This window comes from Pan troglodytes, chromosome 2 (assembly GCF_028858775.2).
Source record: "Pan troglodytes isolate AG18354 chromosome 2, NHGRI_mPanTro3-v2.0_pri, whole genome shotgun sequence".
Lineage (NCBI taxonomy): Eukaryota > Metazoa > Chordata > Mammalia > Primates > Hominidae > Pan > Pan troglodytes.
This window is the reverse complement of record NC_086015.1, coordinates 136,859,357-136,883,785: the sequence shown is the minus strand read 5'-3', so window position 1 is coordinate 136,883,785 and position 24,429 is coordinate 136,859,357. Positions and strand designations below refer to the sequence as shown.

At 38.9% G+C, this 24,429-nt stretch overlaps 1 protein-coding gene across 3 annotated transcripts in view; it reads left to right on the top strand.

Annotated features, from left to right (window-relative positions):
- The window catches only part of TOPBP1 (DNA topoisomerase II binding protein 1), a 61,491-nt gene that overhangs the window by 25,665 nt on the left and 11,397 nt on the right, over positions 1-24,429 (top strand). For all 3 annotated transcript variants that reach the window (XM_063806230.1, XM_009446506.5, XM_516761.9), the window contains 10 exons: positions 7,606-7,779; positions 7,868-7,977; positions 12,172-12,295; positions 12,895-13,041; positions 13,159-13,261; positions 16,006-16,198; positions 17,921-18,141; positions 19,034-19,200; positions 19,435-19,546; positions 23,840-24,003. In XM_063806230.1, coding sequence (XP_063662300.1) covers positions 7,606-7,779; positions 7,868-7,977; positions 12,172-12,295; positions 12,895-13,041; positions 13,159-13,261; positions 16,006-16,198; positions 17,921-18,141; positions 19,034-19,200; positions 19,435-19,546; positions 23,840-24,003 — 1,515 coding nt within the window. The remainder of the gene's footprint in view (positions 1-7,605; positions 7,780-7,867; positions 7,978-12,171; positions 12,296-12,894; positions 13,042-13,158; positions 13,262-16,005; positions 16,199-17,920; positions 18,142-19,033; positions 19,201-19,434; positions 19,547-23,839; positions 24,004-24,429) is intronic.

The window sequence follows — 24,429 nt, the reverse complement described above, 5'->3', positions numbered from 1 at the left end:
TGAAAGGGCCCATGGAATAATCACAAAATTGACCATCTATTAGGCCTCACCCTTGCCCCCCCCCAAAAAAACTCACCACTTATTTAAACTTAATTTTTAATTAATATACATCAGAGCAGTACAATAAATATACTGCTAATGAACTATCAGGGTTAATCATTGGGAAGCCACTATACACGTTCAGATAGAGACCATGGTCAGTACTGTAAACCCTTCCTTGTGGCTCCATCGCTGCTTCCTCCCTAAAGTATACTCCTGACTTCTAATACTATAGTTTTGTTATGCTTGTTTTTGACTTTTAAATATGTGGAATCATAGTATGTATTCTTTTGAGTCTGTTTTTTTTTTTATTGTTCTTTAACCCTTATTTAGATTTGTCTGTTTTGCTGCATGCAAATATAGTTCATTTATTTATTCCTTTGTATGGATATACAGAATTTACATTTCCAGTGTACTGTTGATGGGCATTTAGTTGGTTACTAGTTTTTTGCCCTTACAAAATAATTTTACTGTGAACATTCTTGTGCGTGTCTCTTGGAGTCTATGTGTGTGTGTTACTATGTGGTATATACCTGGAAGTGAAATTGTTGGGTTATATTTCAGCTTCAGTAGAGAATGACAAATTTTTTGCCAAAGTGATTATACCAGTTTATGCTTCCACCCAGTAGTGTGTTGAGTGTACCCAGTGTTCCTCATCTTTGCTGATACTTGCTATTATAAGTTGTTTTATTTCACTTTTTACTTCAAAATAATTTCTAACTTACAAAAAGTTGCAAAATAAAAGTGGTACAAGGGGCTGGGCGTGGTGGCTCAACACCTGTAATCCCAGCACTTTGGGAGGCTGAGGTGGGAGCCTCACTTGAGACCAGGAGTTCTGGACCAGTCTAGGCAATATAGTGAGACCGCCATCTCTAACAAATTTTTTTTTTAATTAGCTGGGCTTGGTGGAGTGCACCTATAGTCCTAGAACTCAGGAGGGTGAGGCAGCAAGATGGCTTGAGCCCAGGAGTTTGAGGCTGCAGTGAGCTATCATCCTACCACTGCACTCCAGCCTGAGTGACAGAGCAAGACCCTATCTCAAAAAGAAATAAGTACAAGGATGGCTGGACATAGTGGCTCATGCCTGTTATCCCAGCACATTGAGGCTGAGGTGGATCACTTGAGGCAAGGAGTTGGACACCAGCCTGGGCAACATGGTGAGACCCCACATCTACAAAAAGTTGGAAAAATTAGCTGGGCATGATGATGCATACCTCTTCTTACTTAAATAGTATTCTTTATTATTTGTCAGTTTTAAATTATATTTTTGACTCCCACTAATTGCCTATATAGAAGATCTTATTCTCTTTCCCCCTTTTCTCTCTTCTATTTTTCATTGCATATTTTTTTACTTTGTCAGGAGGGAAAATACATTTTTTCAACCCACAGACCCCACCCTCGTTTTGGTCTTAACTCTACAATCGAATATATGAAATGTGTACTCTTCTTTTTGAAGCTTACCTGTCACTTTTGGTAGGATGAAGTTCATTTTCTAGTAGGTTCCTCAGGAATCTGTGTGTACACACGTGTACAGTGTTCCTTGAGTTCTGCATGTTTATAACTTTTGCTGTGGCCTTGCTTCTTCTACAAATTGTTTGGATGTACTATTCTTAGCTTGCAGTTTTTTTTCTTGAGTTTCCTGAAAATGCTCTTCCACTACTGCCTTGCTTTGTATGTGTTGTTTTTGAAAAAAAATCTGATGCCAATCTAATTAAATTACTTGTCTTTGGAAGTTATTTCATCTTTTTGCCTGGAGGTCATGTGGATTTTTCTTTTATCTTTTTTTTTTCTTTCTTTTTTTAAGACAGAGTCTCGCTCTGTCACCCAGGACCCAGGCTAGAGTGCAGTGGCACAATCTCAGCTCACTGCAACCTCTGCCTCCTAGGTTCAAGCGATTCTCCTGCCTCAGCCTCCCGAGTAGCTGGGATTACAGGCATGCGCCACCACACCTGGCTAATTTTTGTATTTTTAGTAGAGATGGGGTTTTGCCATGTTGGCCAGGCTGACCTTGAACTCCTGATATCAAGTGATCTGCCTGCCTTGGCCTCTGAAAGTGCTGGGATTACAGGCATGAGCCACAACATCTGGCCTTTTCTTTTATCTTTGAACTCAAATAGTTTTACGAGGATGTCTAGATGTTAAGAATTCTCAATCATTTGAAATCAGTTTTCCACAATACATGGTAGGTTTTAAAATTTGATTCTTTTCAAATTTTTGGTCTGAGAGATGAGAAGAATGGAGTTGCCAGTCCAAACTGAGTTTAACAGAACAGGTTGGGATTGGAGCCTAAAGATCAAGAGTTCACATGTTAGACACATTAAGTTTGAGATGCCTATTAGATATCCAAGTAGTTGTTAAATAGGCAGTTGCAAATAACGCTGGAAGTTTGAGGAATGGTTTGGGCTGGAGATAAAAATTTGGGGTTCTGAGTTTGTAGGTAATGTGTAAAGCCATGTGAGAATAGATGCCAAGAGAGTAGGAGAAGGCAAAGAAAGGAAAAAGGTTTTGTTTTGTTTTGTTGTGTTTAAGACAAGGTCTCGCTATGTCGTCCAGGCTGGAGTGTAGTGGCATGATCACAGCCCATTATAGCCTTGACCTCTGGACTGAAGCAATACTTCCACCTCTGCCTTCAAAGCAACTAGGACTTCAGGTGCATATCACCACACCTGGCTAATTTTTAATTTTTTTGTAGATACGGGGATCTTACCACATTGCTCAGACTGGCCTTAAATTCCTGGACTTGAGCAATCCTCCTGCCTTGGCCTCCCAAAGTGTTGGGGTTACAGGTGTGAGCCACCACATCCAGCCAAAGAAAAGAGTTCTAAGCAACACCTTGAGGTGCTCACCTTTAGAGGAGGAACCAGCAAAGGAGACTGAGAAGGAGCTATAAGAGAAGAGGAAAGCCTAGAGCTTATTTCAAAGAGCCAAGTATTTCAAAGAGGGAGGAGGGGTTAACTATGTCCAGGACTGCTCTAAGATAAAGAAAGGTGAGAATAGAAAATTGGCCAGTGGATTGAGCATTATGAAGGTCAATGGCGTCATCATAACAATAAGGGTTTTGGTGGCATGATGGAGGTGGAAGCTGGTGTGGGTTCATAAAGAAATGAGAGGAATCGGAGACATTGAGTGTAAACAACGATTTTTGAAGGAATCTTGCCATAAAGGGGAGCCAAGAAATGGAGTTGTAGTTATGGGGCAAAGTAGGGTCAAAAGAAGGTTTTCTTTTTAAGGTGGAAGAAATAGCCAGGCTCAGTAGTGCATGCCCATAATCCCAGCACTTTGGGAGCCCAAGACGGGAGGATCACTTGAGTCCAGGATTTCAAGACAAATCTGGGCAACATGGCAAGACCCTGTCTCTACAAAATACACAAAAATTAGCTGGGTGTGGTGGTGCACGTCTGTAGCCCCAGCTAGTTGGGAGGCGGAGGCAGGAGGATTGCTTGAGTCCAGGAGATAGAGGACGCAGTGGGCAGTGATCATGCCGCTGTACTCCAGCCTGGGTGACAAACTGAGACCCTGTCTCAAAAAAAGAAGAAGAAGAAATAACTATATGCCAGTGTAACTGCCATTAGAGAGCCAATTGATGATGCAGATGAGAGAAGGAAGACTTGCAGGAGGCTTGAGTCTGAGAGGCATTGGGATCTACTTCTTAAGTAGAGGAAGGTACTAGTGGCACGTGTGCTGAAGGCAGATAGATGTGGTATGGGAGCTTCTGATTTTTATATAAGGAATCCTCTAAAATGCTTTGAAGAAATTTTAAAAAGTTTAGCATATAGAAAGACTTACCATGTTCTTGCAAAATAGATTTAAACATTGTCAAGATCTATAAAGGTATATTAATCTGTTTGTACATTGCTATAAAGAACTACCCCAGACCGAGTAATTTATTCTTATTTTTATTTTTTTATTTTGAGATGGAGTCTTGCTCTTGTCACCCAGGCTGAAGTGCGGTGGCATGATCTCGGCTCACTGCAACCTCCGCCTCCTGGGTTCAAGCAATCCTGCTGCCTCAGCTTCCCAAGTAACTGGGATTACAGGCGCCTACCACCACACCCAGCTAATTTTTGTATTTTTAGTAGAGACGGGGTTTCACTGTGTTGGGCAGGCTGGTCTCAAACTCCTGACCTCAAGTGATCCACCCACCTCAGCCTCCCAAAATGCTGGGATTACAGGCGCGAGCCACCACGTCCAACTTTATAAAGAAAAGAGGTTTAATTGACTCAGTTCCACAGGCTGTACAGGAAGCACCACTGGGGAGGCCTCAGGAAAATTACAATCACGGTCGAAAGTGAAGTGGAAGTGAGCACGTCTTTCATGGCTGGAGAAGGAGGAAAAGATAGCGGGGGGAGATGCCACACACTTTTAAACAACTGGATATCAGCCAGGCGCAGTGGCTCACGCCTGTAATCCCAGCACTTTGGGAGGCCAAGGTGGGTGGATCACCTGAGGTCAGGAGTTCAAGACCAGCCTGGCCAATATGGCGAAACCCCATCTCTACTAAAAATATAAAAATGAGCCGGGTGTGATGGCACATGCCTGTTATCCCAGCTACTTGAGAGACTGAGGCAAGAGAATCACTTGAACCAGGAAGCAGAGATTGCATTGCACCAAGATCGCGCCATGGCCCGGGCAACAGAGTGAGACTCCATCTCAAACCAGATATCATGAGCACTCACTCATTATCACAAGAACAGCAAGGGGGAAATCCGCCCCCATAATCCAGTCACCTGCCACCAGGCTCCTCCTCCATCACTGGGGATTACAGTTCAACATGAGATTTGAGTGGGGACACAAATCCAAACCATATCAAAAGGTAATGTAGGTCCTAGAAAAAAATGCAAGCAGAAACAATATTTTAAAAAATCTGAAAAGTATAATTGCAGGTAGGCAGTAGCCTTACCGTTTATTAAAACCTCCTATAAAGTTGCAGTAATTAAAGCAGTGTGGTGTCACGTGAATAATCAAGTTAGTGCATAAGATTATACTCCACAAATAGGGGAATTTATTATGTAATAAAGGTGGCATTCAAATTGGACAATTAGGTAGCCATCTGAAAATACATTTGTAATTAAAGCTCACACTTTACATCAGAATACTTTTTAGATGATCAACTTTTGGGGTTTTTCTTGAAATAGGATCTCACTTTATCACTTAGGCTGGAGTTCAGTGGCATCGTGGCTCACTGCAGCTTTGACCTCCTGGGCTCAAGCAGTCCTCCCACCTCAGCCTCTGGAGTAACTCAGACTACAGGTACATGACACTGTGCCCAGCTAATTGTGTTTTTTGGAGAGGTAGAGTCTCACCATGTTGCTCAGGCTGGTCTAGAACTCCTGGGCTCAGGCAGTTCTGCCTTGGCCTCCCAAAGTGTTGGAATTACAAGTGTGAACAACCACACCCAGCCTAGATGATCAGATTTAAACATAAGAAATGAAGCCATAAAAATTCCCAAACATGTCATGAGTTTCTTTTTAAAATAATCCTAGTGTGGGGAAGGCCTAACTATAACATACACTCCAAAAGAAATAGAAGATTCGTATGAATTTGACAGCATTGAAAATTCTCTAACTGGGTGTGATGGCACACGCCTATAGTCCCAGCTGACAAGGGAGGATTGCTTGAGCCCTGGAGGCAGAGGTTGCAGTGAACTAAGATTGAGCCACTGCAGTCCGTTCTGGGCAAGAGAGCAAGACCCTGTCTCAAAAAACAAAAAAATTACAGTGAGGCACGGTGACTCACACCTGTAATCCCAGCACTTTGGGAGGCCAAGGCGAGAGGATTGCTTGAGCCTAGGAGTTTGAGACCAGCCTGGGAAAGACGGCAAGACCCTGTCGCTATGAAAAATTTTAAAATTAGCTGAGCACAGGGTTGTGCATCTGGAGTCCCAGCTACCTGGGAAGCTGAGGTGAGAGGATCCTTGAACCCAGGAGTTAGAAGTTATAGTGACCTATAATCATGCCACTGTACTCCAGCTTGGGTGACAAAGCAGGACTCCATCTCTGAAAAAAAAAAAAGCTCCATGGCAAAAATTTGACAAATGATAAATTGAAAATAAATACGTGGGTATTATATCACAGTTGATACATGCACATATAAATTCATACAAATGAATATAAAAGTATATTCATACAAGCGAATATATTAAAAAAAAACTAACAACCCAGTAGAAAAATGGGCAAAGGATAGGAGCAGATAGTTATCACAAAAAATTAGATATAAATATACATATAGCCAGGCGCGGTGGCTCACGCCTGTTATCCCAGCACTTTGGGAGTCAAAGGCAGGTGGATGATGAGGTCAGGAGTTCGAGATCAGCTTGAGCAACATGGTGAAACCCTGTCTCTACTAAAAATACGAAAAATTAGCCAGGCATGGTGCTGCATGCCTGTAGTCCCAGCTACTCGAGAGGCTGAGGCAGGAGAATCGCTTGAACCCAGGAGGCAGAGGTTGCAGTGAGCCGAGATCGCGCCATTATACTCCAGCCTGGGTGACAGAGCGAGACTCCGTCTCAAAAATATATATACACACACACACACACACACACACACACATATAAAGATATTTAACCTCATTCAGTATAAAAGAGTAGAAAATTAAAGCATAGTCTTATCAGATTGTCAAAAAAGAAAAATCTGATTACTGTGATATCAAGCACGTTTGGAAAACACACACACTCATACTTTGCTCATGAAAATGTCAACATTGGTAGATACATGTTGGTCTTGTTTTTTTAGTTTTTTTTAAAAGAAATCGGGTCTAACTGTGTTTCCCAGACTCGTCTCAAAACTCCTGGCCTTGAGCTGTCTTCCTGCTTCAACTTCTCTGGAGTAGCTGAGATTACTGACAGGAGCCACTGCACTGGGCTGGTAGATACATTTTGCTTAAAAGGTTTCCTTTACTCTTGTGTGTGCAAAATGGTTTGTGTACAAGGTTATTCATTGCATCATTATACTTGCAAAAGACTGTTAACCGAAAGCTTATCAGTTGTACACAGGTTAAATACATTCTGATACATACATGGAATACTATACACATGCAAAAGAGAATGAGCAAGCCATTTGGACAACAGTAGCTTCCTTTCAGGAGGGAACTGTTGGTGGCTTTAGAACAGGAATATATTTTGAACTTTTGAAGATTTTTTTTTTTAAATTCTCAGCTCATTTTGACTTTCTAACCTTCCTTATAATCCATTTCTTGATTATATCTGTCGTTGCTTATTTGTTTCCTTCTGGGTTTTTTTGTTTTGTTTTGTTTTCAAATTCAACTCTAAGATTCAGGTAAGAGACAAGCACTGCTGAAAATATAAGCTTGTTAGTCTCTTTGAACCAATTTGCTGGACAGTATGGAATTTTTGTTCACAGTATATGGATTTGATTATATTCTTTTTCTTGTTATTTGGAGGAAAACTAGAGGAAGTTAAACTGTAATCCATTAGTTTTGAGGATTCTTCCCCTTCTCTCTCTTTACCCCTCTCTCCTCCTCTTTCTTTTTCCTGTCCTATTAACCCATCTTGCTTCTCTCTCTCTCTCTCTTCTTTTCTCCGTCTCTCTCTCTCCTTCATATGTATAGGATGCACTTGCAGCCTTGGAAACTCCAGGACGTCCCAGCCAACAGAAAAGGAAACTGAGTACGCCACTCTCAGAAGTTATTGTCAAAAACTTGCAACTTGCTTTGGCAAATAGCTCTCGAAATGCTGTCGCTCTTTCTGCCAGCCCTCAGCTGAAAGAGGCCCAGTCAGAGAAGGTAGGATTAGTTCTCTTATTAAAAGGAAGTTTTAGATAACATTTCAAACAATAATGACTGATCTGTTTCTTTTATTTTCCATGGACAGGAAGAAGCCCCAAAGCCACTTCACAAAGTAGTGGTATGTGTTAGTAAAAAACTCGGTAAAAAGCAGAGTGAACTAAATGGGATCGCAGCCTCTCTAGGAGCAGATTACAGGTAGTTGGCACATCTTTCTGTTTCATGGTGATATGACTGAAATTTCTAAGGAAACCTAAAGCTATTGTGAGCATCTACAAGAATACATTTATTTTGTTTCATGCGTCTTTATCTACAAAATCTCTCCAGTTGATTTTTAATTTACCACATCTGTTGAAAATAGCCTCTCACGTATCAATTCACTCTTATATGTATATAATGTATATTTTTTAGGGTATGCACAACAAATATTGGAGAGCCTATTTTATGCCAGTAACTATTCTAGAAACCTGGGATCCATGAATGATCAGTATAGTCTAAAAGAATCCCTGTGTTCAAGGAGTTTAGAGTCTATTAATAGTAATACATCTGGATCTGAGATTAAGTTTATTTTTACTAGTGATTTTTCAGATTAGAGCCCTCTGGGAGTAGTACTAAGTACTTTGGCAGCCTCCTTTATTAAGATAGTCTTTTTTGAGCATGTTTTCATTATCTTTTTTTTTTTTTAAACTTTGGAGACTTAGATTATCAGATTTTTCTTCAGTCAACCTGACAGCCTAAGCTGAAAACAGATCTCTAGCACAAATGGCATCAATATCCAGAATTGAGAATCTCTTACCTATTTCAGCCAGTCCTGAGTTGACTGTACTCCTCCACTAGCTGTAATGCTTGCTTTGTTGATAACTTGTGTTCAGCCATTCACAGATATCATAAGAATTTGTTTAACAAATGATGAACCATTGCAGGAATATGATTAGTTTCATCTTCCCCTTTGGTAACTCTTATTTCAGTTTGTTTTCTATTTGATAAAGAAATTAGGACAGGAAAATATAGAAGTAAAATTGATCTGTAATACATATAAGCATCTTAGTGTTTGGTACATCCATTTGAAATAGTGAAGCTCTTCTACGGTATATTTGTATTACCTATTATAAATTGTTATGTAATCTTATCTGTTATTATCTAATTACCTATTATGTTACCTATTGCCAGTTGCTGAGCATTATCTCGTTTCATTCTCATAGTAGCCCTACAAGGGGTGTGTGTATATTTTTTTTTTCCTCAAAATTGAATGTTTCCTTGTTTATTCTGTTTTGATGTAGACATGATATAAGACTTTCAAGGGAACATATAGGATGTATGTTTTTATACGATTTTAAATGCCATTCCTCTCAGTATAAAAAATAGAATTTATTACTGAAATTCCTAAACAGAATTTAACCATTGCATTTCATTAAAGTTTATATTAAATCCTTTCCTGAAATGGATTGGTAATTGATAAAGGGAAGAGCCTTATAATATGCAGAGGTTAGATATTTATATATGCATAGAGTAAAGCAGTTCTCAAGTGAAGTTGTTCCAAATGTTCCCTTCCATGATCTAGGACCAGACTGTCCCAAAGAGATCATCGGATACTGTCTTCTGCCTTCAGACAGTTAAACATGTAGGCCCGATCTTTGCAACAAATCAGATGCAGCATCTTCATTTTATTACAAATATTTGTGTAACATTCCCTCTATTAAAATGAATATAAATATAACCTACCTACTTTTATAATTTAGAAAAGTAGCAGACAGTACAGCACTCTGTGATGCATAGGAGAAATAGAAGGTGCATAATATAGAAAAGATATATGTTCAGTTATGTATAATGCCTAAGGCTGACTACACTAGAAAACAATGGAGTATTAATACGTTTGTACACCTATGTAAAGGCACCACAAATCCAACAGTCCCAAGGCTGAGACCGATCTGGGGACTCAGATACCATAAGTAGCAGTGGTCTTCCATCAATTTATACAGTAGTCACATTTTTGTAATATTAGTGTATATTAAAACTGCAAAAAAATAACTTGTTTATATGTCGAACAGGTTCTAGACTCAACTAATTATAAACAACTTTTTTTTACATACGTGAATTTGTCGGGACATTAGAATATCATGCAAGATATGACATAATTATATGTATGACTGTTCCCCAGAATTTCCAGCATCCTGTACCTTACCCACTGCATGCTAGTAGCACCCTCCAACATACAAACACACATTGTAACAACCAAAATCACCCTCACAAATGTCCAAAATAACCCCTGAAGTAACACTTTTGCTGAAACCGCTGATCTAGACCAAGGGTGTATGGGCTGGTTCATCTGTTTTTGTAAGTAAAGTTTTATTGGAATACAGCAATGCCTTTTCACTTACAAATTGCCTATGGCTGCTTTCACATACAAGACAAAAGTTGAGCAGTTGCAAAAGAGATTGTTTGGCCTGCAAAGTCTAAAATATTTACTATCTGGCCTTTTAAGAAAAAATTTGCCAAACCCTGATGTAAACCATCTACAGCCACTGACAGTCTGTTCTTGAATGGCCTCTGAAGACTGAAACTCATGGTTTCCATATTGTCATAGTGGAGTTGACTGGTAAACCAAATTGATTCAGGCAAAAATACTCCTCTGTTTTTCTGAATTATCTTGATAATATACCACTACAGCAGAAAGGGAGACAGTTATTCTGAGAACTAACAAATTAGGCAAGGTGTATTTTTATTGTTATGTTTTAGGATACATGGTCAGTAGGAAATAGAGATTTTTATAATATAACTTAGGAGGCAATAGTACTTCTTACTTCTTTTTCTTAATTCTTTTTTTTTTTTTTTTTGAGAGGGAGTTTTGCTCTTGTTGCCCAGGCTGGAGTGCAGTGACATAATCTCGACTCACCACAACCTCCACCTCCTGGGTTTAAGCGATTCTCCTGCCTCAGCCTCCTGAGTAGCTGGTATTACAGGCGTGCGCCACCACACCCGGCTAATTTTGTATTTTTAGAAGAGATGTGGTTTCTCCATGTTGGTCGACTGGTCTCAAACTCCCGACCTCAGGTGATCCACCTGCCTTGGCCTCCCAAAGTACTGGAATTACAGGCATGAGCCACTGCCACTGCACCCAGCTTCTTAATTCATTTGTCTATTTAAAAAGTTCAGAGATATTCCTTACTTAGAAAATGGAAAATATTAAGTGTCCCTAAGGATAAAATTCTGTTTATTTTGGTGATTGTATTTAGAAATATAATTTTTACCTACCCTTTGGTTTTTACTTGATGTTTCCCAGGTCAAGAGAATATTGAATAGCGGCCGGGCACGGTGGCTCATGCGTGTAATCCCAGCACTTTGGGAGGGCAAGGCGGGTGGATCACTTGAAGTCAGGAGTTCGAGACCAGCCTGCCCAATATGGTGAAAACCCGTCTCTACTAGAAATACAAAAATTAGCTGGGCGTGGTGGCGTACGCCTATAATCCCAGCTGCTCAGGAGGCTGAGATAGGAGAATTGCTTGAACCCGGGAGGTGGAGATTGCAGTGAGCCAAGATCGTGCCACTGCATTCCAGCCTGGGTGACAGAGTGAGACGCTGTCTCAAAAAAAGAGAGAATATTGAATAGGAAGAATTAGGAGATCACAGCATAATATAATAGTTAAGAGCATGGCTTTTGAAGTCAAAGTTATCTCTATCATTTACTCATTGAGTATCCTTGAACAGGGTACTGAACCATGTCCCTTAGTTCTTTTATCTTTAAGATTAATGTAATAATACCAGTGTTAGGATTGTTGTGAGGAATGGATGAGATAATGATGTGTAAAATATATATAGTCTGTTTTGGGGCATACAATGAATAGTGACTGCCAGCAACTGGAGGGCAAGTTGGATGCTTTGCAATTTATTAATTTGAAATACCTTTATGGTTACTGTAAAAGTGATATTCTTTATCAAAGAAAATTGAAACAATTCAGAAAAGCATAAAGAAGAAAGTAATATTTTAAAGAATATTCTTCTAAACCTCTCTCTGTATTTATATACCTACAGATATATGCATAAAATTTGTCCAAAAAGATAGAGCCTATCATCATTTTTTTAACTGTTTTTTTCTTGAGGCGGGGTCTTGCTGTGTTGCCTGGGCTGAAGTGCAGTGTCTGTTCACTGGGGTGATCATAGCACACTACAGCCTCAAACTCCTGGCCTCAAGTGTCCTCCTGCCTCAGCCTCCTGGGTAGCTGGGACTATAGGCATGTATCACTTGGCTTGAGCCTGTCATTTTAATGGTCTTGTTTACTCTAGTCCGAAAGTTTTGGGAAGGTCAGAATATTCTGTTCACAGTAAATAAGAATCATCTTAAACTAATGAGGATGTTTCTCTTGGTTATTTGTTTTTTTGTATTGGTTATTTCAGGTGGAGTTTTGATGAAACAGTGACTCATTTCATCTATCAAGGGCGGCCAAATGACACTAATCGGGAGTATAAATCTGTAAAAGAAAGAGGAGTACACATTGTTTCCGAGCACTGGCTTTTAGATGTAAGCAGTGCTTCCCCCCCCCGCCCCCCGTCTCTGTTAATTGAAAATGTATACAAACATTATTTCAGAGCACTAACTCAAGAGTTTTCACTGTCAATGGAACTAGAAGCCAGTTTAATAGTCTTGGTTAACTGTACACATTTCAGATCTTTGGCATCAAAAACTTAAGATCTTTAGTCCTTAAATACTTAACAAATCTTTAATGGATACTCTTTCTAATTCTCCATTTCCTTGTACTAATTAAAAATGTGATATGAATGGAAAGTTTATAATTATTTGGGGAAAATTTAACATATCAATAGAGTTTAGATCTGTGTTTCTTTTTTTTCCTGGGTATTCTCTGGAGGGTAATTGATACCTTTGCAAAAGCACAGGAATGGTTTCAGATTTTATACTTCAGTGGATATGACATTTAAAACATGAGGACAATCTGTCATTTGTATGATGCAAATTTTTCAGTGTAAACTACTTTTCAAACCAGTTTTGTGAACTTTTTGCCATATTACAGTATAATGTATTGCTTGTCCTTATCCTACTTAACATCATCTATTCATTAAGATTTTGTCAGTCCTGTCTTAAAGCACACCATTGTATTGCAGTGTGCCCAAGAGTGTAAACATCTTCCTGAATCTCTTTATCCGCATACTTATAATCCCAAAATGAGCTTGGATATCAGTGCAGTGCAAGATGGCCGACTCTGTAATAGTCGACTACTCTCAGCTGTGTCTGCAACAAAGGATGATGAGGTAGGAGATATGGATGATACATTTACCTCCTCTTAAGCTAAAGGTATAATCATATATTGCTATGAAACCTTATACAGTGGCTTGGTTTGAGAACTTATAATTTTTCTTTTTCAATAGCCAGATCCTTTGATTTTAGAAGAAAATGATGTAGACAATATGGCCACCAATAATAAAGAGTCAGCACCATCAAATGGAAGTGGAAAGAATGACTCTAAAGGAGGTAAAATATTTTATTTTTTAATTAAAAAAAATTTTTTTGAGACAAGGCCTCAATTTTTTGTGGAGATGGGGTCTTGTCATCTTGCCCACACTGGTCTGAAACTCCTGGGCTGAAAGGATCCTCCTGTCTTGTGAGCCACTGCACCCAGCTGTAAAATATGTTTAAATTACTAAATACAAGCAAAGCATATATTAGAGGATTGATTTGCGGTCCCATGCTGATCATTAAGTGATAATTTGCAAAGTTTTATGTAGTTTAAGTGTAAAGCTTATGAAATTTATGAAACTAGGTTTTTATGGAGTTAGTGTGATACAGCCCTATTCCATTAAAGGTAGGTGAAGTTGGTGATTTTTTAAAAATCTAGTCTTTGGTCCAGTTCTTTTGAGTGATTTTCAAAAAGTTTTCTTATGTGTACAATATATTTTAACATATCCACATGGTTTTAAAGATACAAAAAGACATATGAAGAGTTTCTTCCACCCTTATTCTCCAGCCCCCCAGTGTTATTAGTTCCTTATGTATCCTTCTAGAGCTGCTTTATGCATATATAGCCGTAAATATGTTTTTCCCCCATTAAAAAAAAAAAAAACAAACACATAGGCTGGGCATGGTGGCTCGCGTCTGTAATCCCAGCACTTTGGGAGGCTGAGGCAGGCAGATCACCCAAGGTCGGGAGTTCGAGATCAGCCTGGCCAACATAGAGAAACCCCTTCTCTACTAAAAATACAAAAAATTAGCCGGGCATGGTGGTTGCATGCCTGTAATTCCAGCTACTCGGGAGGCTGAGGCAGGAGAATCGCTTGAACTCGGGAGGCGGAGGTTGCGGTGAGCCGAGATCATGCCATTGCACTCCAGCCTGGGCAACAAGAGCAAAACTCTTGTCTCAAAAAAAAAAAAAAAAAAACATAAATGGTGGACTACTATACATGCTATTTCATATGCTGATCTTTTTGTTACCTTGGGGAGTGTTTTATATCAGTAGGTAACTAGGAGCTTCTTTAGTCTTTTTCTTTCTTGCTTTTCTTCCTTCCTTCCCTCCCTTTCCTTCCCGTCCCCCTTCCTCTCCTTTCCCTCTTCCCTTCCTTTCCCTTTCCTTCTTTCTTCCCTTTTCTTTCTTTTTGGGCAACTGTATTGTATTCATTATGAATGGTCCCACTTTGTTTAGGCATCCATTCTTAATAGGCATTTAGGTTATTTCTACTTTCTTGCTTTTATAAATAGGACTGCAGTGAATAACCTTATACATGGATGTCTTTTAATAGAATTAATATGTTCTGTTTTCCTTACTCATTCTAACCTACCAAAGCTTTCCCTATGACTTACCTATTTGGTTAGTCTCACTCTGTTCATTCCAAATGCATTTATTTAATACTTACTCCAGAGTTTAGGCTTTAAAGAAAACCAAAGGTAAATACAGTTGTCTTGTCCCTTGGTATCCATGTGGCAGTGGTTCCGAGGACTTACCTCAGGTACCAAAATCCACAGATGCTTAAGTTCCTTATGTATAAAATGACATAGGATTTGAATTTAACCAATGCACATCCTCCTGTATACTTTAAATCATCTCTAGATTACTTATAATACCTAATGCACTGTAAATGTTTTGTAAATAGTTACATTTTATTTTTTTTACTGGTACTTTTAATTGTGATATTTTTCATTTTTATGTCTTTAAAATATTTCTGATTCATACTTGGTTGAATCCATGCATGCAGAACCGGCGGATGTGGAGGGCTGGATGTATGTTGTGGTCTGTGTTTTCAAGAGCCTTTGGGGAGTCTGGGCACGGTGGCTCACACCTGTAATCTCAGAGCTTTGGGAGGCAAAGGCAAGAGGATTGCTTGATGCTAGGGGTTCCAGACCAGCCTGGGCAACATAGTGAGACCTTGTCTCTACAAAAAATTTAAAAAATTAGCCGGGCGTGGTAGTGTACACCTGTAGTGCCAGCTACTCAGGTTGCTGAGGCTGGAGGATCACTTGAGCCCAGGAGTTAGAGGTTATAATGAGCTATGACCATACCACTGCAGTCCAGCCTGGGCCACAGAGCAAGACTCTGTCTCTAAAAAATTAAAAGAATCTTTGGAAAAAATCAGACACATACACAAATGACTATAAGACATCTCAGAGTGTAGTACATACCATGAGAGTCAGAAGCAGGCAGGGAGCTTTACAGAGGGATAATCACTACAGGTCTTGATGAAATGTCTTTGAAGGGGGCCGGGCACGGTGGCTCATGCCTGTAATCCTAGCACTTTGGGAGGCTGAGGTGGGCAGATCACCTGAGGTCAGGAGTTCAAGACCAGCCTAGCCAACGTGGCGAAACCGCGTCTCTACTAAAAAATACAAAAATTAGCCCGGCATGGTGATGGGCACCTGTAATCCCAGCTACTTGAGAGGCTGAGGCAGGGAGAATTGCTTGAACCTGGGAGGTGGAGGTTGCAGTGAGCCGAGGTCGCACCACTGTCCAGCCTGGGCGACAGTGCTAGACTATCACCAAAAAAAAAAAAAAAAAAAAGTATTTGAAGGGCTTCCTAGTTATTTCATATACAGTGCTTGTGGTAAGGGCTGCTTTTTATGTTCTGCAGTATTCATAGTCTTAGTACATTACTATAGCCTGTAGTTAATATTCAGTAAATGTCAAGTCAATAAGTTTGTGTTCAACCAGGTCTAAACAAAATAGTTAATGTAAGATATGGTAAAAAAGAGGAACTTACCTTGAATGGTGTATTTGTGTTTGTTTCAAGTTCTGACACAGACCTTAGAGATGAGAGAGAACTTTCAGAAGCAGTTACAGGAGATAATGTCTGCAACATCAATAGTGAAACCCCAAGGGCAGAGGACTTCCCTTTCAAGAAGTGGTTGTAACAGCGCATCTTCAACCCCTGACAGCACTCGCTCTGCTCGCAGTGGACGAAGTAGAGTCCTAGAGGCACTGAGGTGTGTACCTGTCACTGATGGCAGAAAGACTAGATGACTTGAGAGAAAGGATTTACGTACCTGCTGCCGACTCAATTCCATGAGCTTGGCCTAATTTAGCTTTTTTTTCTTTTTTTCCCCAATATGCAGTAAAAGCGGAAATTTAAATATCAAGACTAGTGAAGGGGTTATATGCCTAGGCCTTATTTAGCCCAAACAATAAATATTATATTCCAGTATTATCTATTGCTTTTGGCTCTCTGCTGACTAGATTTTTCGTTCTAGCTTGTCCTTCCATCTCTTGCTCCCAGCAGTTCTAGATTTCTTACTCGGAGGTGGAACAGACATGGAGATTTGTCTTACAGCAGCACCTGCTTCACAGTGAGGCATGATTGATACTTTTTATTACCTCCGTTGAGAAATGATTTTAAGATCTAATTTGCCTCATTTGAAATGGATTCAGTAGGCAGTTCTCTCTGCTCTTTAGTATTAGTATTCAATAGTATTTGTATTAAACAATAAGTACATATATATTTTTTCAGAGTCTTTTTCTAATGCAATATGTAAAATTTTAAAGTTATTTTTGTTGGGATTTTGCATGCATTTTGTATTCTCCTTGTAAAATTTATCTTCTAGAAAAAGTGATTACAGTTTCTAGTGTGATGTGACTTAAGCTCAGTTGCATAACTTCATCTTTTTCGTGATAGAAGAAAAAAATCTATAATTGTGTGATAAGAATTATGGGACTTGTATTTTCAGTTGACTAATTGAATTAAGTATAAGATAAACTAGCATTTATCTTATGCTAACTGTATTACATGAGGCAGTTCATTATCTCAGTACTGAGTAAAGTAGCTTTTTAATATGCTTCAGATCATGTTTTATCATTATAGAGAACCTACATCCTGTACCAAATCAGAGTAAATAAATATAGTGTGAGAATAAAAGGCTATATTCTTTATTTTTGAAGCAAAAGAACTATTTGGGGGTTCCTTTGGTAAATTGTTTTATGGGTTTTGGTGTTTTGTTTTGTTTTGTTTTTTGTTTTTTGTTTTTTGTTTTTTTTGCTTCTCCACAGTGTAAGTTTTATGGTAAATTATTTTTACTAAGAATGAATGAATGAGTGAATATAAAGAAAATTATAGGACTTCTATTTACTCTCACGTGGAATCATTACAATCGCACCATAAAATGCACTTCCCTGTAATTCAGCATATTGCTGTTCCACCATAGACTCTGGAAAGTGGTTACCAATAGCCAAAAGGCCCTTCTGATAAGGCAGCCTTTACAGCAAGCCTCCCATGTAATCATAGTGCTTATAATTTCAAGTAATTAAAAAATATAACTACTGTTAAGTAAAGTAACCATAGTGTTTGAAACATTACCCTGTTTCCCTAACCTGTATAATTAAGGAAAATCACATTTTAAAATGTACCAATTACTTTAGTATTTTTAAAAAATTTCTTGACACTGTTGAATTTCTCCTTTGAAGTTTTAGTTCCGTAGACATGTAGTCAAAATATGTGTTCCTAGCTAAAACAGATAACTTTTCTGGAAGAAACCTTAAACCTTTAAAAAAAAAAAAATGTCCCTAGGTTCATTTATTTAATATTTTTAATGCATACTGTGTGCTAGATGGTGGGCATATAAAGGTGAGCCACAACTTTTATGGTCTAACTTATGGATTTAATGAGTTTGGATTTGTTATTGCTGTTTATTTAAACTGTCACTTTTATTCCTTAGGCAGTCTCGTCAAACAGTACCTGATGTCAACACAGAGCCTTCCCAAAATGAACAGATTATTTGGGATGACCCTACAGCAAGGGAGGAGAGAGCAAGGCTTGCCAGCAATTTGCAGTGGCCTAGTTGTCCCACACAATACTCTGAGCTTCAGGTTGACATTCAAAACTTGGAGGATTCTCCTTTTCAAAAGCCTTTACATGATTCAGAAATTGCTAAACAGGGTAACAAGAAAGAAATCTTTGCATTTGTTTGTATTAAGTACATGTTGACCTCTTGAAAATAAACAGATGAGCATGTTGTAGTTCTCTGATCTGAATGTGCAAACAAAAAAAACTTAGTAGATATTTCTGGTTTTGGTTTAAACTTGAGCCAGAAAAATAATTTGTAAATTGAGGTACTTTATCAGTAAATTGAAAAACATTTTCATAAATTTGGAAATTTAGAATTGGGCGTTTTTTTCTAGACATGGTGTCTACCATTGTTCTTTTATTCTAGCTAACCCTTTTTGTGTTTGTGGAGTTAATGCTTGGTTTTTCTTCCTATCATCTTATTTTCATTTAAGTCTTTTGAATTCTGCCTAGCACATACCTACATTTGTTCTTTGGATTGTATGAGTTTCTTTCTGAATTCTCCTATTTTTTTTCTTCCTTGAGCTTTACCTTGAAAACAAAATTTTCCTATCTCTCATCTTTTTTCTTCCTTTTCTTCTTTTTCACATTGCATGATGACCTCCCTACATTAGATATATAGATTTATCTCTGCTTCTGCTTTTCTCCAAGTGTAGAATTGCTCTCATGTTACAAATTTGGGTTACACTTAACAATGAAAACTTGGTATTTAAAGAAAATGTTGGGAGAAGCCCACAGATAACACACTTGCTGTGTTTAATGCTAATAAATTGCATTTTTTCTTTATTATTATTATTATTGTCACATGCAGATGGGATGCATTTATTTATAAGTTCTGGGGATAGGATACTTTTTTGCCTGTACTTTTTACATTCCAGAGTTTGTGCTTGACTTCATCTTGACTAAGACAGATGAGAATATTTCCTAGAATTTGTTTTTAGTCTTATTTGGATCCTGTCACACTGCAGCATTTTATTGTCCTCAGCTGTCTGTGATCCTGGAAACATACGTGTGACTGAAGCTCCCAAACACCCAATCTCTGAAGAACTGGAAACTCCCATAAAAGATAGCCACCTGATCCCTACGCCTCAAGCCCCCAGTATTGCCTTTCCACTCGCCAACCCCCCTGTGGCTCCGCACCCTAGAGAAAAGGTTTGTTGATCCTTGATATGGTGATACAGCTTTTGCATACTGCTGTTAGGCTGTATTAGAAATTTGTTGATGTCAATATCAAGGCTTCATCAAATGTTGAAAACTATTTTTTGCATTGTATTATTATTTGTATATTTCATAACTTAGAAGACTGAGTAAAATATCACTGTAAAAGAACTGTGTATCTGATCATTTTTAATGTTAATTTTTTCTAAAATAAAACTTTCATTCCAGATTATAATGATAGAGGAGACTCATGAAGAATTAAAAAAACAGTACATATTTCAGTTATCATCTCTGAATCCTCAAGAACGTATTGACTATTGTCATCTGATTGAGAAACTAGGTACCAGTATTTTACTTAAATCAAAAATGTCCCATATAATAACCATATTTGGAAGTCAAATGTAGTCAATATTAATATCATTTGTAAAGTCTAGAAGTAGAGGAAAAGAACATGGGTAACTTGTCTAAGGCTATACATTGAGTCAGCATTGGAACTTTGATTTTAAAAAGCTCTAAAGTCAGTAGGTCATGGGATTTAAAATTCAAATGGAATCTAGCAGTTGAGGTTTAAGAATCTTCTGTGCTGTTTGACTATTCATTCACTAATGAAGCTTTAAAGACTTACTATATAAATAAAACCACATTTTAATGAACTTGAAAGGTTAATAATATCTAGAGAGGAGCTCCCTCTTGTTTTTTTGTTTGTTTGTTTGTTTCCAGTTAGAAACAGTGTGGAGGCCGGGCACGGTGGCTCGTGCCTGTAATCTCAGCACTTTGGGAGGCTGAGGTGGGCGGATCACCTGGGGTCAGGAGTTTAAGACTAGGCTGGCCAACATGGTGAAACCCTGTCTCTACTAAAAATACAAAAAATTTGCCAGACATAGTGGCACATGCCTGTGATCCTAGTTACTCAGGAGGCTGAGGCAAGAGAATCGCTTGAACCTGGGAGGCGGAGGTTGCAATGAGCCAAGATAGCGCCACTGTACTCCAGGCTGGGTGACAAAGCAAGACTCTGTCTCAAAACAAAAAAAAAGAAAAGGGGAAAGAAAGAATTCAGTGTGGAAGAGAGCTCCTTCTTACGTAACATTATTCTTATTCCACTTGTTGTCAGGCTCTCCACCTGACATCATTCTAGAAGTAGCATAGTAAAAGAGCAATCTGGTATGCTAGAGCAGCACTGTCCAATAGAAACAGAATGTGAACCACATAGGTCATTTTAAATTCTCTAGTAGCTGCATTTTAAAAACTAAAAAGAGGCTGGGTGCATTGGCTCACACCTGTAATCCCAGACTTTGGGGGGCTGAGGTAGGAGGATTGCTTGAGCCTAGGAATTCAAGACCAGCCTGGGCAACATAGTGAGACCCCATCTCAAAAATAAAAAGTAAAATGAAACAAGTGAAATGAACTTTAAACATATATTTATCATTCAATATGTGATCAGATAAAATATCAGTGAGTTTTTTTTATATAAAGTAAAAATCTAGTGTGTATTTTACTTACAGCACATCTCAGTTTGGACTAACTTCAGGTGTTTGATAAGCACACTTCAGGTGTTTGATAGCCACAGATTACTAGTGGTACTCTGTTGAACAAAGCAGCTCTATAGAGTTAGGAAAAGTATAGTAAGAGAAGTTAATCTGGCAGCTCAGCATGGAAAGAGAAAACATTAAGAAATATTGGTGAGTTTTTTTTTTGTTTTTGTTTTGAGACAGAGTCTTGCTCTGTCTCCCAGGCTTGAGTGCCATGGCACAATCTCAGCTCACTGCAACCTCTGCCTCCTGGGCTCAAGCAATTCTCCTGCGGCAGCTTCCCAAGTAACTGGGATTACAGGTGTGCGCCACCATGTGTGGCTAATTTTGTATTTTTAGTAAAGACAGGGTTTCACCATGTTGGCCAGGCTGGTCTTGAACTGCTGACCTCAGGTGATCCACCTACCTTGGCCTCCCAAAGTGCTGGGATTACAGGCATGAGCCACCACGCCTGGCCAAAATAATGGTCCTTAATAGTGGCCCTGAAGTATCAGGAAAAGATTAAATGTTATTTAATGCTGTCTTTTTAAGAATGTGGAGAACTGTGATATGCTTTAAAAAAAAAAAAAAAAAAGATTTATGTCAAATACAGTTGTATACTTGGAAAAACTTTCTCTTTTTTTTTTGCAGGTGAAGCTCACAGCTTTATTTTTTTTATTTTATTATTATTATTATTATTATTATTATACTCTAAGTTCTAGGGTACATGTGTACAATCTGCAGGTTTGTTACATTTGTATCCATGTGCCATGTTGGTATGCTGCACCCATTAACTTGTCATTTACATTAGGTATATCTCCTAATGCTATCCCTCCCCCCTTTCTCCACCCCAGGACAGGCCCCGGTGTGGAAAAACTGTTTCTTCTTAGAAACTTTACTCATACAAAACACTTTGTTTCCCAGTTCCCTGATAACTTAGGTGAGGTTATAAGTCAGAATTGCTAAGCTTTACCCAGAACTCATGAAAAAGAAAGGCTTCAAGTGTCAGTCTCCTATAGATTTTTCCATCTCTGCAAACTTTGGGGAAGAGTGACAGCAATTAGCAGAGAATTGATCTAGAAGAGGGCAGGAAGCAGAGGCAGATGAGTACAGATTATGTTGGAATTCAGAGTCTTGTAACTCTAGAGGTTTTCCAATATTAGAATGCAAAGAGACATTATAGTAGATATTATGCCCAATCCTTTATTTTATAAATGAAGCAACTGTGGCCAACTGATATATATGTATATAAATCAGTCTATTATGTTGTCTGGGTCACAGAATAAGTTTGTTATGTAGAATTGGAAATTGATGTTTATATATTAATATGGAATTTTACCTTCTTGTCTTTTTGTCACTCTGTGATCCTGGGCAAGGTGCTCTACCAGTTTTCATGTGCATAAATGCAGATAATAATAGTAACCTTCCTTCATATGGTTGTGAGAATTAAATGAGTTAGTAATCTGGAGCACTTTAAGTAGTTCCTGGCATAAAGTAAATGCTCAGAAGGTGTTGCTGCTATTATTATTAGAGTCATCTTAAATCATGAGTTTGAATGTTTTGTTAAAATCTTAGAAAGTCCTTGATATGGCCGGGTGTGGTGGCTCACACCTGTAATCCCAGAACTTTGGGAGGCTGAGGTGGGCAGATCATGAGGTCAGGAGTTCAAGACCAGCCTGGCAAACATGGTGAAACCCCGTCTCTACTAAAAATAGAAAAATTAGCCAGGTGTGGTGGCGGGCACCTGTAATCCCAGCTACTCAGAAGGCTGAGGCAGAGAATTGCTTGAACCCGGGAAGCAGAGGTTGCAGTGAGTCGAGATCGCGCCACTACACTCCTGCACTCCAGCCTGGGTGACAGAGTGAGACTCCGTCTCAAAAAAAAAAAAAAAAAAAGTCCTTGATATAACTAACTCTGCCCAACCAGTGGTCAAGTTAACCTCTAAGCTATAAATCAACAGCCATGCTTTACATAAGCTTATGTTTACTTATGCCTTCTTCTTTCCTCAAAGTCAGGCTTCATGCATTTATATCTGAGAAGAGGTTCGATTATTGCTTTTTCCCACCTGCTGCTTCATCTCTTATTTATCTGTGTGTGTTTTCTTCCCAAGCTTCTCTGTTGGTCTGCCGACCTTATTTCCACTCACAAAAAATTTCCTCCTGTTTTAAAGTCTGCAGATGCCCCTATCTTACTTCCATCTCCCTGGTTACCCATATTCGGTGCTTGAAAACTGCTTTGGTAATTGAGACTTAAGAGACATAACCAACTACAGCGTGTGGCTCATGTTTATGTTCTATTTCTTTTTTTATCCTAATTATAACAATCCAAGTGAAGACAAACAGGAAAAATTGAACAAGGATTTAGTACTGAGACAGCAAAGAATCTTTGTTAATACTATTAGATCTGATAATGGCATTATGGCTGTTTAAGAAAATTTCCATATATTCTAGAGATGCATACTGAAATACTTAGGGGTCAGTAACATGGTATCTAGAATTTGCTTTAAAATAGTTAAGCAGGGCCAGGCATGGTGGCTCACGCCTGTAATCCCAGCACTTCGGGAGGCTGAGGCAGGTGGATCATTTGAGTTCAGGAGTTCAAGACCAGCCTGGCCAACATGGTGAAACCCTGTGTTTACTAAAAATACAAAAATTAGCCAGGCCATAGTGGTGTGTGCCTGTAATCCCAGCTACTCGCAAGGCTGAGGGAGGAGAATCGCTTGAGCTGGAGGTTGTGGTGAGCCAAGATCATGCCACTGCACTCCAGTCTGGGTGACAGAGTGAGAACCTGTCTCAAAAAAATTAAAATTAAAACAGAATAAAATTAAGTAGTTAAGCAAAAAAAGGTGGCAGAATTTGGATAATTTTAGAATATAGGTAGCTAGTATATGTGTGGGGGTTCATTTTACTATTTTATTTACTTTTGTATTTAAAATGTTCATAATAAACATTTTAATACATATATATGTATATAAAGTAAAATAATTCTAAGTAAGTCAAGTTTTTTTGGTTTAAATGGTTTGGGGCATTTTATTTATAAATAATTTCTATGCATAGTTGAGATTACATTTTTCCTAGAAAGAAGTTGGGAATCAATAAAGTACAATCCATTTTTCTCTGCTTAAGGTGGATTGGTGATAGAAAAGCAGTGCTTTGATCCCACCTGTACACACATTGTTGTGGGACATCCACTTCGAAACGAGAAGTATTTAGCCTCAGTGGCAGCTGGGAAGTGGGTGCTTCATCGCTCCTACCTTGAAGCCTGCAGGACTGCTGGACACTTCGTGCAGGTGTGTATTCAGATTTGTGGAAGTTTATTTTTCTTTAAAAGCAAGTGTCCACCGGGTGCAGTGGCTCACGCCTGTTATCCTAGCACTTTGGGAGGCCGAGGTGGGTGGATCACCTGAGATCAGGAGTTCGAGACGTGCCTGGCCAACATGGTGAAACCCTCTCTACTAAAACTACAAAGATTAGCCAGGCATGGTGGTGAGTGCCTGTAATCCCAGTTACTCAGGAGGCTGAGGCAGGAGAATCACTTGAACCCAGAAGGCAGAGGTTGCAGTGAGCCGAGATCATGCCATTGTACTCCAGCCTGGGCCACAAGAGTGAGACCCTATCTAAAAAAAAAAAAAAGTAAGTGTTGGCTGGCAGTGGCTGGCTCATGCCACTTTCAGCACTTTGGGAGGATGGCTTGAACCTAGGAGTTCAAGACCAGC